The sequence below is a fragment of the Micromesistius poutassou genome (genome assembly GCF_964030765.1).
Source record: "Micromesistius poutassou genome assembly, contig: SCAFFOLD_5750, whole genome shotgun sequence".
Classification (NCBI taxonomy): Eukaryota; Metazoa; Chordata; class Actinopteri; order Gadiformes; family Gadidae; genus Micromesistius; species Micromesistius poutassou.
In genome coordinates, this window is record NW_028180225.1 from 1 (window position 1) to 14479 (window position 14479).

General features: G+C 50.3%; 1 protein-coding gene across 1 annotated transcript; it reads left to right on the forward strand.

Annotated features, from left to right (window-relative positions):
* Positions 1–252: 252 nt before the first annotated feature.
* LOC311371001 (dedicator of cytokinesis protein 1-like) lies at positions 253–13193 on the forward strand (the record flags this gene model as incomplete). The annotated part of the gene is made up of 7 exons (XM_084489263.1): positions 253–361; positions 1431–1512; positions 2433–2568; positions 5574–5646; positions 8270–8349; positions 11941–12066; positions 13069–13193. Coding segments are annotated over 7 exons (731 nt in total), but the record flags the coding sequence as incomplete, so codon positions are not given.
* Between the last annotated feature and the right edge of the window lie 1286 nt (positions 13194–14479).

A 14479-nucleotide genomic window follows, 5' to 3' on the forward strand; every position in this document is an offset into this window, starting at 1 on the left:
CGTCAGGTACGCACTCACACTCACACACACGCACACGCACGCACGTACGCACGGGTGTGCACACGCATATTGAGTGTCGGTGCAGGAGCTTCTTAAGTTGGTTCAGCTCCCAAACTTTTTCGATGACTTGCGTTCTCCTAAAGTATTGATGCCCTTTTTTTTGAGTTACATTATTAAGCGTGAGTTGAGTGCATGCCATTGTGACGAGGGCTGCTCACCCCCGTCATTAAAACTCTGTACTGGTGTACTTAGGGTTCCTGCTGGTCATGATGAGCGCCGTTAAAAAACACAGCCCCCCCGAAACACACAGAACCAAGTTTAACTACGTGAGCAAGATGGAGTTTCACGGCCGCGCCGCTCAGTAAAACTTTACAGGAGGGAAGGTTTTCATTTGAGGTTTTTATTTATTTAACGCTCACCTGCCAAACCCATTCAGCCGTACCTTCTGAGGCAAACACCGGTGCGGACGTGTGCGACGCGGCGGCACTTTTACCTGTTCCTGTGCCCTCCGAGCGACCCGGGGCGCAGAGGAGAGCTTTGCTTTGTTCTGGAACGTTTTCCCCGGGCCTCCAGAGTTGTTCATGCGTGTTCTTGAAGTCTCCCCGTCGACGGCACCTGTGGCGTCTGTGTTCAGAACCACCCGCGGTGGCGTTGGGTGTGGTGTGTGGAGATGGAATTACGTTCTTTAAGTTACGTTTTGAAGAGATTTGGTGGAAGGGCGTGGACAACTGCACACGCTGTGTTATAAAAGTGTTTATTCATTATTATAAAACGGGTGGCATGAATCAAGCGATCTGATTGGTTCCCAACTGTTGTATATTGAGCGTATACACACAGCTATGACGCCCGTTCAGTTTACAGAGTTCAGTGTCACTCCGCGCCTAACTTGAACTGTTGTTTATTTATATATAAAAAGCAATAGCATAGTTCACTGAAGCCTAAAAACATGTTGATTGCTGGAGAGGGTGGAAATGCACTAGGAATAGGCACACGGTGAGTGAACTCGATAGAAGGCTAAATTGCCGGTGAACCAAGCTACCGTCTCTAGCCTTCTCTCTGAAGGACGCTACAGTGTGTTGCATAGCAACCGCTGTACACACTTTGCAGGCAGTCAGGAGGGGACTACTTTTTGTATTCGTTAAAAAAAATGCTTTTCCGACTTTCTCGCTTTTTCAAAATTGAGGGTGTCTATGACTTTCATTTCGCCATACTTACGTAACTGTTTTATACAAGCAATAGATCACTTCAGTCAGTGGTATACGTTGATTATACCACAGTTAAGGGGGTCGCCGTCGCCCCTTAACTGTGGTATAATGACCGTATACCACAGCCTGTCGTGATCTATTGCTTAAATATCCATTCCCCTCCATTCCTCTCCATTTTCTTATTTCTCTCTCGCTCTCTCTCTCCCTCCCTCCCTCCCTCCTCAGTGAAAACTACCTGGTGAAGTGGTCCAGCTCTGGTCTGGTCAAAGACATAGACCAGCTTCATAACCTGCGAGCAGTATTCACGGTGAGTCAGGGAGTGTGTGTGTGTGTGTGTGTGTGTGTGTGTGTGTGTGTGTGTGTGTGTGTGTGTGTGTGTGTGTGTGTGTGTGTGTGTGTGTGTGTGTGTGTGTGTGTGTGTGTGTGTGTGTGTGTGTTTTCATGTTGTGGTCCGCTGCTCATCCAGCCATGTTATGGGCAGCTGTTAAAGGTGGCTGTACGTTTGCCAAGTCCCTTCCCAGAGAGAGAGAGTGTGTGTGTGTGTGTGTGTGTGTGTGTGTGCGTGCGCGCCACCTCGGGCTCGTGTAACCCCAGTGTTCGGCGGGCTGCGGCTGAACTCCAGACTCTTCCAGGGAGAACCCCTGGGAGAATAAAACTATTAATCCGCCGTGTGCGGTGGATGCTGTCGACGGGAGCGGTTTTTAAAACACGGGGTTCCGTGGCGCGTGAAGCGGTTGATGGCGGCGGCGATGGCCGAGGGAGATTGTTCCGGACCCGGCGGGGGTGCAGGGCAGGGTACCAGCGGGCGCCCGGCCGCGGCCCAGCGTTACACCCTGCTGTCCACCAGTGGAACCTGGACGACGCTCTATAGACGCTAAGCGTCAAGACATAGTCACTGCACTCACATTGTAACACTGTGTGTGTGTGTGTGTGTGTGTGTGTGTGTGTGAGTGTCTGTGTGTGTGTCTATAAATCTCTGCACATTTTGAATTCTGAATGAATGAGTGATTTTCTAATTCAGATAAGACATTTCAATTGGTCTCTCTCTCTCCGTGTGTGATTCTATGTTTCTAACGGGCTCGCTCTCTCTCTCTCTCTCTCTCTCTCTCTCTCTCTCTCTCTCTCTCTCTCTCTCTCTCTCTCTCTCTCTCTATGTCTCTCTCTCTCTATGTCTCTCTCTCTCTATGTCTCTCTCTCTCTATGTCTCCCTATGTCTCCCGCCCTCAGGACCTGGGCAGCGAGGACCTGAAGAGGGACCGGATCAGCTTTGTGTGTCAGATCGTCCGCGTGGGCCGCATGGAGCTCAGGGACAACAACACCAAGAAGCTGACCTCGGGTCTGAGGAGGCCCTTCGGAGTGGCAGGTACGCCACAGAGATAATATAGATCTACACGCATAGATATACACATAGATATAGAGATAAGAAGCTGACCTCGGGTCTGAGGAGGCCCTTCGGAGTGGCAGGTACGCCACAGAGATAATATAGATCTACACGCATAGATATACACATAGATATAGAGATAAGAAGCTGTCCCTCGGGTCTGAGGAGGCCGTTCGGAGTGGCAGGTACGCCACAGAGATAATATAGATCTACACGCATAGATATACACATAGATATACACATAGATAGATAGAGAGATATATACAGTATAGATATAGAGATAAGAAGCTGCCCTTGGGGCTGAGGAGGCTGTTCGGAGTGAACGATATATATAGATATACATAGATATAGATATTTTTCAGAAAAATGAAAGCTGAATTTTCAGTCGCAGGAGCAGTAAAACAGGGTCATATGTTTCAAAATCCAGCTTTAGAACAACCCTGAAAGTTTTGACAGATTTTGAAAACAAGGCTTCTTTTATTTTTTTAAAAGCAATTCGTCGGGAGGCAGAGTCTTTGAGTTGTGGTTCATGGACTTTGTGGAGAGCAGTCTTGTATGTCAGAAGAGCTGCCAATGTTAACTTCTTCACGAGGTTATCTTCTTACTGACAAGCCTCCATGTAGATGAGCACAGGGCTTTATCGTGATGGCATGACGAACTTCATGTTTTATCACCCAAAACAAATCACTGATAACGGCACCATCCTTCTTCTTTGAAGTCTTTGTGTTTTGCAAACTCGACCCGTAAGCCGCTCGGGAAAATAAGCCCCAGCGAGCGAAAAATCTGATACAAATCGCAGCTTTATTTTTCCGAAAGATACGGTATATTTCTGTTTGTGTTTTCACAGAGTAGTGTCATAAACAGCGCCATGTTCAGGCTCTTGTCCTGTGCAGGTCTGAACAGAAAAATGATTCCTTTAATTCCCATGATACGTTTTGTTTCCAAAATATTCGATATCTATGGAGCCAGAGAGAGGGTCATGGATTATAGCATTATTCCGGATCAACGGCATGCAATTTCCTGTCTCTTACTTCCTATGAAGTTTGAACGCTGGTTGTCCTCCTTCGGAGCGAGAGTAATAAGAATATGACAAGAAGAACGCAGACAGAGAATAAATACAGAGTTTTGATGAAGTATGTGACAAAGCAGTATCTGAAACAAAAAGGAACTGGACATTCCCTCTAGTAGATTTTCTCTTCTCACCAGAATTCCTTATTTTTCTTCCCCCCTCTAAAATCTTTGTCTTTAACTTTAATCTTAGAAGTTGAAAATCCATGAATCCTAATTTGTAAGCTTAAATCAGCCACATGCTGGGGTCACACTACGGGAGAATTAGCCCCGATTCTGTGCCTGATTTCCCCCTCTGACTCCAGTCAGTGAAGCCCTGACTGGAACTGATTACTGGTGTGTGGTGTGGTGTGGTGTGTGGTGTGGTGTGTGTGCTAACAAACTCGTTCCCCTCCGCACACTCAACCACCAAAACAGTATATGTATCTTCATCCATCCTCAAGTGTGTGTCTCTCACATTTTCCACACTAGATGAATCGTCCAGTGTGTGTGTGCCAGGCATTACCTTAGTTTGATCGGAGCTTATACCCACACATTGGGAGGGCTAGACTTCCAGCTCACACACACCCTGGTGGGGGACAGAGCACAGAACGGCAGAAACCAAAGCACTCGGCACCCGTTAGAAAGAGGAGTTGTCACTGCAGGTGTGTCAGGTGAGGAAGGGTCTTCAACAGGTCTGGACTTTCTGCTTTGGTCTGAGAGACTGAAGACAGATCGATGAACTTGTTCTAAGCGCAAACTGGTCAAGACTGGCCTGCACTCGCATTGCAACAAAGTGCGTGCGTGCGTGTGCGTGCGCGCGTGTGTGTGTGTGTGTGTGACGGAGACAGAGACACACGGAGAGTGAACGTGAGTGACTGGTCATGGTCACCTCAGGTGTCAGAGGAAAGCTCTTCCCACGGGTCTGGACTCCCTGCGTCGGTCCGGGCGACTGGAGAACACAACGTCATTGTTCCAGAAGTGTCGGTGTTTACGTCCGGAGAGCTCTTGTTCAAATATGCAGAAGGCAGTAATTAGGCCGCTCTCTTCTTAGTGGTGGAGCATATAAATCATGGACGGGGGCCGGTTCGCTTTCTGTGTGATTTCTGGCAAGAACCCCAAGATATCCGTCTGGATAAAAGAAGCTGGCCTTCGGATTTAGATTCGTAGCTGACGGGAACGCCGCCAAACACATCATAAACTAATCCCGTTGGCGCTCTGCCCACACTGCTCCAAAAGACAGATTTATGCTGTTTTCCGTCTCTCTTCCTCCTCGCTTTTCCTCATTTGAGCGGAACGGGACAGCGGCGTTCCCGATCGAACAAGTCGGCGTCCGGTCTTCTGAAGTTCCCCTGAGTGGCGGGTGTGGAGCCCCACTGATTAAGGGCGATTCAGGGTGACGGATGACCTCTGACCTCCGGACCGTCTGCTGACCGCCTCGCGTTCCTGTCAGGCTGCGGGCGGGACGAGGAGATCGTCCCGATGTGTGTGTGTGTGTGTGTGTGTGTGTGTGTGTGTGTGTGTGTGTGTGTGTGTGTGTGTGTGTGCGTGTGCGTGCGTGTGTCCGTGTGCGTGCGTGTCTTACTTACTTTATGTTTCTTAGCAGACGCCTTTATCCAAGGCGACGTAAAAACAAGATTGACACCACAAAAACATCACCAGTGTGTCTCCCGTCTCTCTCTCTCTCTGTCTCTCCCTCTCTGTCCCTCTCTCTGTCTCTCTCTCTGTCTCTCTCCCTCTCTGTCTCTGTCCCTCTCTCTCTCGCTCTCTCTCTGTCTCTCCCTCTCTGTCTCTCTCCCTCTCTGTTCCTCTCTCTCTCTCTCTCTCTCTCTCTCTGTCTCTGTCCCTCTCTCTCTCTCTCGCGCTCTCTCTCTCTCCCCCTCTCTCTCTCTCTCTCTCTCTCTCTCTCTCTCTCTCTCTCTCTCTCTCACTATCAATAGTAATGGACGTCACAGACATCATAACAGGCAAGATGGACGATGAGGACAAGCAGCACTTCATCCCCTTCCAGCCGTGAGTACAAAGCTGTGTGTCTTTCCATTTGTGTGTGTGTGTGTGTGTATTAATTTACCTGTGTGTGTGTGTGTTCATTAACTTTTGTGCAAGTGTGCGTTAATTGACCCGTCCAGAAGCTAAAATTCATTCATCTGTGTGTGCATTGTTTGCATGTTGTGTGCCAACTAGTTTTTCTAAAAAGTGTGTATTTGTATGTGTGTGAGCGTGCATGTTTGTGTTTGCATGCAACGCATCACATCACATCACATTACATTTCATTTATGACATTTATTTAACCGACCCATTTGGTCCAAAGCGACTTCTAATAAATGCATTCAAGGAAAATATTCAACCCAGAAGGGCCACAATCATTTAAATACATAAAATGCATCAAATAGGCAAACTGCTTCAACTGCTCCATTTTAGAATTGTGTGTGTGTGTACGTGCGAGCGTGCATGCAAGCCTGTGTGTGTGTGTGTGCGAGCGAGCGTGTGTGTGTGTGTGTGTGTGTGTGTGTGTGTGTGTGTGTGTGTGTGTGTGTGTGTGTGTGTGTGTGTGTGTGTGTGTGTGTGTGTGTGTGTGTGTGTGTGTGTGCCAGCATGTGGTGTGTAGTCGGGGATGCTTGACAACTGATTAGTGGGTCTGAAGAAGCTCTCTACCTATTCCCCGCTGACTCAATTAAGGCGATCTCATTAAGTGCTGCCATTCTAGTAAGAAAGCACTCGCAGCCTTTAGCTCAGAGCAACCTTTTCCTTCATGGGACTTCTGTATAATTGGAAATGCGTTTGGGTGCAGCACGGCTAGCAGGCAGCTTACCCCAGTTACCGGCCTTATCCGTTGCTACAAATCAGTCCGGCCACGTTTAGGGAAAATGTGTTTCGGCAAAAGAGGTTTTACACTGGTCAAGCCTGAGTGTTACTAGTGCAGATAAATAGAGGGAAGAGGGGAGGTAATGGTTTGAACAGCCAGGCCCAGATCCCCGCGCCTGAGAGATTCTCCGTTGTTGTCATGAGGGGGAATATGGACAGGAAATAAGCGCCTAAATCAAATGGATATTGTTGATGCTGTTTGGTTAAAGCCAATGGCCCTGAAATACAGACTTGGAAAGTAGTTCTAGAGCAGAAATAGCATTGCATATAGCCAGGGGTGTCCTGCATTGGAAAACCTGCACTTGGTTGACCTAGTTAGTTTTTTGAGCTGCATTCTCAGGAATTGATGCTACAAACTAATATTCAAACATTGTGTGTGGTTTGTTGCTACATAATTATAGTGAACCCTGCTGGGTTGGTCAGACTTTTTAAAATCCCCAGGACATCACATTCACACTCTAATGAACTCAGGAATTGCTGCTATAAACTAATATTCAAACATTGTGTATGGTTTGATGCCAAGTATTTATAGTGAATCCCTGCTTGGTTGGTCAGACTTTATAAAATCCCTCAGGACATGAAATCCTGTACCCTTTTTTTTTTTTTTTTTTTTAATTGAAACCAATCCCCACTCTCTACTGAACGCCAGCTGCTGCTGTGCTGTCCGTTTTGGAGACGGTTTGAAGGCGTCTCTCTCAGCTTGAGGCCCCACCGGTGTCTCCTCCGTTCCTCCTCTCGTTGGACGTGACACATCTCACTTGCTGCTCCTCATGTAGTCCATCCTTTGCCTCCGTTCCTTATTCCCTCACTCCCAGTCGCCAGGCATCTGGTGCCTCTGCAAAGTGCATCTGCTCTCCTCTGCGCTGCTGTACCGCGCTTGTCTCAGACAATCTGGACCCCCCCCAAAAAAAAGTCTTGTTCTAGCTCGTCAGAGTCTGGGATATTGTAACACATCATCGCTCCCTGGATGGATAGTCTCCCAGGGTCACAGGATAAAAATAAATAAAATACAATAATACAAAGTACTAATACAACAAAAGTAGACACTAAGGGAAAATGCTAAAGTAAGATGAAGACAAACAGAACAAACAGCAAATAGGGCAAACAAAATACAGTATAAACAGTATAAAATTCAAAGTTATAAATTCAAAGTGTAAATTGTAAATTATAAAGTATAAAGTGGCTAAGTTCCAGAATTTTAAATGAGGGTTATCTTGCGTGTGAACTGAGCTTTATTCCTTCTCGGTATCGGGTCTCTTAATGTCTGCAGAATCTGCGTCATTTCCTCAACGATGTGGTGTGTGTTTCTGACGTCCATCCAACCTCACTGCTAACTCACTGTGTCTGCCATCATGTTCTCCTTCCTGCTTTTGTGTGTGTGTGTGTGTGTCTCTCTCTGACTGTCTGTATGCCTGTCTGTCTGTTTTTGTGTCTACGTCTCTCACTGTCTCCATCTCTCACTGTCTCCATCTCTCTCTGTCTCCGTCTCTCTCTCTGTCTCCATCTCTCTCTGTCTCCGTCTCTCTCTCTGTCTCTCTCTCTTTCTCTCTGTCAATCGTTCCTTGGTCTGACTCTCTGCCTGTCTCTCTCTCTCTCTCTCTCTCTCTGTCTCCCTCTCTCTGTCCCTCTCCCTCCCTCTCACTGTCTCCATCTCTCTCTGTCTCCCTCTCTCCGTCCCTCTCTCTCCCTCGCTCCGTCTCTGTCGCTCTATATTCTTTTCTGACTCTCCCCCCCCCCCTAATGTCCCGTTTCCGTCCCGTCTCTCCCCCAGAGTGGCGGGGGAGAACGACTTCCTCCAGACCGTCATCAACAAGGTCATCGCTGCCAAGGAGGTCAACCACAAGGGCCAAGGTACGGCGCGCCCTCCTCACATGTCATCACATGTTATCACATGTTAAATATATATAAATGTCATATGATGTCATTACATGTTATATATGTTATCTATATATGTGTTATTGTGTTGTGTATATATAACATGTTAATACATGTTATATATATATATTCCTAACATGATATCACATGAATGAATGAATCACAATGAATGAATGACCAATGCACGATTTTAGACGCTAACAATGTCATGTCAAACCTAAAATATAAACACATTTAATAAATAAGTTAATGACAGGGGCCATGGTCATTCTAGCTGCTAGTCCACAAAAGACTAAACGTAAATACGTTTAATAAATGACCAAAGCCTGTCATCAGTTGTCAACAATAGCAACGTGTCACTCTGTGAAGTCCTTCCAACTGCGCGTGAAAAAACCACTAAATTCTACATTTAATGTATAGATTAATGAATGCCACGCCCTTCATCCTATGTTCACACTGAGCACACACAACCTGTAACCGTGTGCGCTCATGCCAAACTAATGTAACAGTTGACCCAGTAGTAATACTGGGTCAACCGTACTGGTGTACTGAGCTGTTGTGTTTCTAGAAGGGTTGAATGTAACGCAGCGGTACAATGGCAACTTTAAACCGGGCAAACTCGATACGAACACACATTTCAAGCATCAAGCCCACGCTATGAATCAATACCTGCTCCATCTCCGGTCCTCTTTCGCGTCTACCGCTGGAAGGAGAATCTCGCCTGTTCACTAATTCATCGGCGAGAAGCTTGATCTGTTAGGGGTTGAGATGTTCAGAGCAAAAGTACATCAGCATGTGTTTAATGGACGACGGGAAAGGATCCTGCAGAAGGAGAGAGAGAGAGCTCTCCCCACCATGGAGGTGGCGCACGCGGGAAGAGCTTCAGACTGCAGATGAGTTTCCACAAGGCGAAGGCAGTGGCAGACTGTTCATTAGTAGGGATGGATGAGAGCCGGGGTGTGGGTGGTTGCCGTGCGGAGCCACAGACGATGCTCCCCTGCATGGCAACATCAAGGGCGGGAACTTTGATGCAGAGTGAAATGTAGAACGGCGCACACACATGACGTGCATTCTGAGCTCGATGAGCTATGAGCACCAGGCGTTGCGCTCTGAATCCCGGAGGCCCGGAAGCGCTGACAGCCCGGGAAGCAGACAAACATCGCAGTTAGCAGAAGTAGTCCAGTGCGGAGATGACCCGGGGAAAGGGATGTTTGCTGAGCTCAGGAGACGGATCGATGATGATCAGCCGGCTTCAAGCAGGCTCGGCAGGAACTCGTGATGTCAAGCTGAACCAATGCGCTGCGTGTGACGTGTGGTCTCGCCATACACAGGATCACAACAATCTCCGTCTTGCACGGGGGTTGTGCTAATGCGATGGCTCGCCCTCATGCATGACGGATCTGTCTGAGAGGCGTCGGTGTCCGGCAGGAGGAAGTGCAGGAGACAGCTGTACACTGCACGTCCAACTCTGAGTCTGGGTACATCGTGTACTGATCCCGACGCCTTTATTTTCACCAACACTGAACAATTCTAATCACATCAGGACCGTCTCTTCTTCTCCGCGCCTGCTTGGCCCCAGCCAGGACATGTAGATCGAGAGGAGGAGGAGGAGGAGGAGGAGGAGGAGGCGGCGGCCCCAGAAATAACGATGAGCCTCTTTATTCGAGACGAGGCTCCGTGAGTCTATTCTAGTCTGTGGGATGATCCTGGCTGCCAAAGCAGTTCTGTCATGTCCCATGAACGCTACCCCGGGTACATGTCAGGTCAGCTCAGGCCAGGCAGCGGTGCCAGGACCCCCCCCCACCCCCAGAGCAGACACGTGTCCGTGTTGCTGCACGAGAGACCGCATACGTCCACTCCTGCCACTCTTTTTCTGTTCTTGCAGGTACCGTTGAAGAGCTTTCGTTTGTGTCGTTTGTTAGAAGTGGATTTTGTCGGTGGCGACCCTGGCTCAGCGGGTAGAGCGCTTACCATGGCCACCACCCACCACCAGGCCTCGTCCTCTAATAAAGCATAGCAAACAAAGCAAACGTCTCTCTTTAGAGGAGTGGCGCTGTCATCTGCCCACTGTATGTGAGTGAAAGGCTCCGTGTGAAATACTCTGTGTATCTAGTATCTCGCCTGTCAATCACAAGTTATGGAACCGCAAACCTTCTCCGTGATGGAGAAACGCTGGAGAGGAGACGGAGCAGGGAGGTCTTTCGGTTGTTTCCCCCCCCCCCCCCCTTCACAACTCCCAAATGGAGCCCACCGCACCATTTACACCATTTATAACTCCCAGCGCGTCGACTGGCCGCCATCATCACTCTGGCGCGCCATGATTCGGAATACCGAGCGCCCCCGCCCCCCCCCCCCCCCCCCTCCCGCCCCCGCCGCCGCCGGGAGACATCAGAGCGGCGCCGGTGCTAAATTGCGAAGGAAATGCGACCCAGAAAAGTCGCCCCATAGGTCCTTTGTCTCTGCATTAGCAGGGAGCTCGGACAGACCCCCCCCCCCCCCCAGCGTGGGGGTCCAGGGTCGATCCCGGCCCAATTATTTGACGCTGGAAATTGCCACTTCTGGGCTCCGGAGCAATTTGATATGTGGCGGAAAATGTTACTCTTTTTTTTTTTTTCTCGAAGGAAAACTCTACTGAGCGTGTTTCCACTCAAACCGGTGTTAACCGGAGATGTTGGAAGCTGAACCCCGGGTTTAAAAATTGTATTTGAGCGTGTTTCGGGAAATATACAATGTAATCCTTTCTGCCAGTCTCTCCCCCCTGCCCAATTATTTCCTGTTTGTTTACGTGATTTTATTAACGAGCGGGATGATTCTATTTACTGAACCGCCCGGGGGCTCCCACCTTTGACTCCTTCATCTCCATGCTTTGCTTCTGTTTGCCTCTCTCTCTCTCTCTCTCTCTCTCTCTCTCTCTCTCTCTCTCTCTCTCTCTCTCTCTCTCTCTCTCTCTCTCTCTCTCTCTCTCTCTCTCCTGCCTCCCTCATCTCCTCCCTGCCTCATCTCCCTCATCTCCTCCCTGCCTCTCTCGTCTCCTCTCTCTCCCCCCTCTGTCCTGCCTCGCTCATCTCTCTCTCTCGCTCTCTCTCTCTCTCTCTCTCTCTCTCTCTCTCTCTCTCTCTCTCTCTCTCTCTCTCTCTCTCTCGCTCTGTTCTCCTATCTCCCCCTCTCTCATCTCCTCTGTCCTCGTTTTGTCCCCTCTCTCTCTCTCTCTCCCCCCCCTGCCCTGGGTCGTCTGGGGAGCGGTTCAGTGTGTTTCTCCCCGGGGGCCCTGGGGGGCCCCTCTCTCTCCTGGTTCAGTGTGGGTCTCCCCAGGGGCCCCGGGGGCCTCTCTCTCCTGGTTCAGTGTGTTTCTCCCCAGGGGCCCTGGGGGGCCCCTCTCTCTCCTGGTTCAGTGTGGGTCTCCCCGGGGGCTCTGGGGGCCCCCTCTGTCCTGGTTCAGTGTGGGTCTCCCCGGGGGCCCTGGGGGGCCCCTCTCTCTCCTGGTTCAGTGTGGGTCTCCCCGGGGGCCCTGGGGGGCCCCTCTCTCTCCTGGTTCAGTGTGTCTGAGTGCCCTGTGCTGCGCTGCAGGGCTGTGGGTGACCCTGAAGCTGCTGCCGGGCGACATCCACCAGATCAGGAAGGACTTCCCCCACCTGGTGGACCGCTCCACCGCCGTGGCCCGCAAGATGGGCTTCCCCGAGATCATCATGCCAGGTGCACACGCACGCACACACACACACACACACACGGATATTCATTCCATCAACACGCACACAAACACTCGGACAATGCACACACATGTGCGACCTGCTGGCGTGTGAGCGCACACGCACGCACGCACACACACACACACACACACACACGACTACCACCACCGCCCCTAGTCCACCACACACGCACGCACACACACACACACACACACACACACACACACACACACACCAAAACACGCACACACACACACACACACACACCAAAACACGCACACACACACACACTCCACCAACACACACACACACACACACACACACACACACACACACATACACACACACACACACTCCACCAGCTGAAGGGGGTAAATGACAGCGTGGCGTATCATTCAAGGTGCCTGAGTGCCAGTTTTTTAGTGTGCGTGTTAAATCAGCACTGCAACAAGCCCTCTCACGGGAAAAACCAACGCTGCTCAGTCCGCCTGCTATTGCCGTCGCGAGCCATTAGCTCCCAGAAGCTCTCCATTAGGTCTCCCGCCGTAATCTATGTGGCGCTTCCCCCTCTTATTATCTGATCAGAAGCCCCCTCACCGCCCGCGTTGTTATTACATGAACACCAGGGTCAGTCCTAATGACCACACCAGGGTCAGTCCTAATGACCACACCAGGGTCAGTCCTAACGACCTCACCACACCAGGGTCAGTCCTAACGACCTCACCACACCAGGGTCAGTCCTAACGACCTCACCACACCAGGGTCAGTCCTAACGACCTCACCACACCAGGGTCAGTCCTAACGACCTCACCACACCAGGGTCAGTCCTAACGACCTCACCAGGTCCTAATGACCTCACCAGTCCGGGGTCGTTAGGACTGTCCTAACGAGCTCACCAGGCCGGGGTCGTTAGGACTGTCCTAACGAGCTCACCAGGCCGGGGTCGGTGAGCTCGGAGTCCTAACGCCGCCTCTCCTCTCCTCTCCTCTCCTCTCCTCTCCTCTCCTAGGGGACGTGAGGAACGACATCTACGTCACTCTGGTCCAGGGGGAGTTCGACAAGGGCAGCAAGACCACGCCCAAGAACGTGGAGGTCACCATGTCGGTGTACGACGAGGACGGCAAGAAGCTGGAGGTACGTCCGGGGGGGGGGGGGTCGCCACAGCAACCGTTTACCCGCTTTCCCGTCGGGGTTCTTGGGCCAAGGGGGTGTAGAACCGGCGCTGATTGGGTCTCTCCACGACCTCCCGTAATATATATATATATATATATATATATATATATATATATCTTATTTTTTTTCTCCCTGTAATCTTGTCAAATCATACCTTTTTTACCGCCTTGACCGGCAGCAATGTGTGCTTCAAACGGCCGGCGGTGTGATGGGGTCTCTGGAGTGGGAGTGACCCCGCCCTCACACTTTAAACCCAAACTTCTGCAAGAAATACCTCCGGAGCCACGCTGCAGACCTACTGTACGCGTCGCTCCATCCATAGGCTCTGTGTTCAGAGCGCCAATCGAATTCTTCTAAAAGTTGCCGATCTAATATTGATCCGTACTTTGTTTTGTTCCCGGCCTGACCTATAAGCTGCCTCCATCATACTCCAGGATTGATTGGCTCTAATGGCCACTAACCCCGCCTCTAATGTATCATGAAAGAGGTGTGTGTGTGTGTGTGTGTGTGTGTGTGTGCGGGCCGAACAGGTGAATCATGATTGGTTCTACTTCAATGTATTCTTCATGTACTGCGTGTACTTTTGGGTGCGCTTGAACAGACGTAAGTTACGGACGCGTTATCGGGAGGCTGTTCCTTCGTTGGAGGGCTGGGAATGTCTCTCCGGAATAAGAGGAGGGGAGGGAGGGAGTATTTGTATGCAGAGCCGTGAGCTCCGCTGTGATTGGAGTCAGACGGCGTTAGCCCTGATTAAGACATCGATCACCTGCTGGCTCTGCCGGGGTCCGACCCCCCCCCCCCCGCTGTGTGTGTGTCCTTGGAGCGGACACGCATGCATGCACATACACACACACACAGGTGTACACACACGCACACACACACACACGAGGAAGTTCTGCTGGAGGACACTTCTGATGAGCAGCCCGTCCGATCACCCACACGCGCACGCACGTACACACACGTACATACACGCACACACACACACGTACACACACACACACACACACACACACACACACACACACACACACACACACACACACACACACACACACACACACGTACACACACACACACACACTCAGGTAGACTCACTCACTCACTCACACACAGGTAGACACACACACACACACACAGGTAGACACACACACACACACACACATAGGTAGACACACACACACACACATTCACACACACACACACACACACACACACACACACACACACACACACACACACACACACAC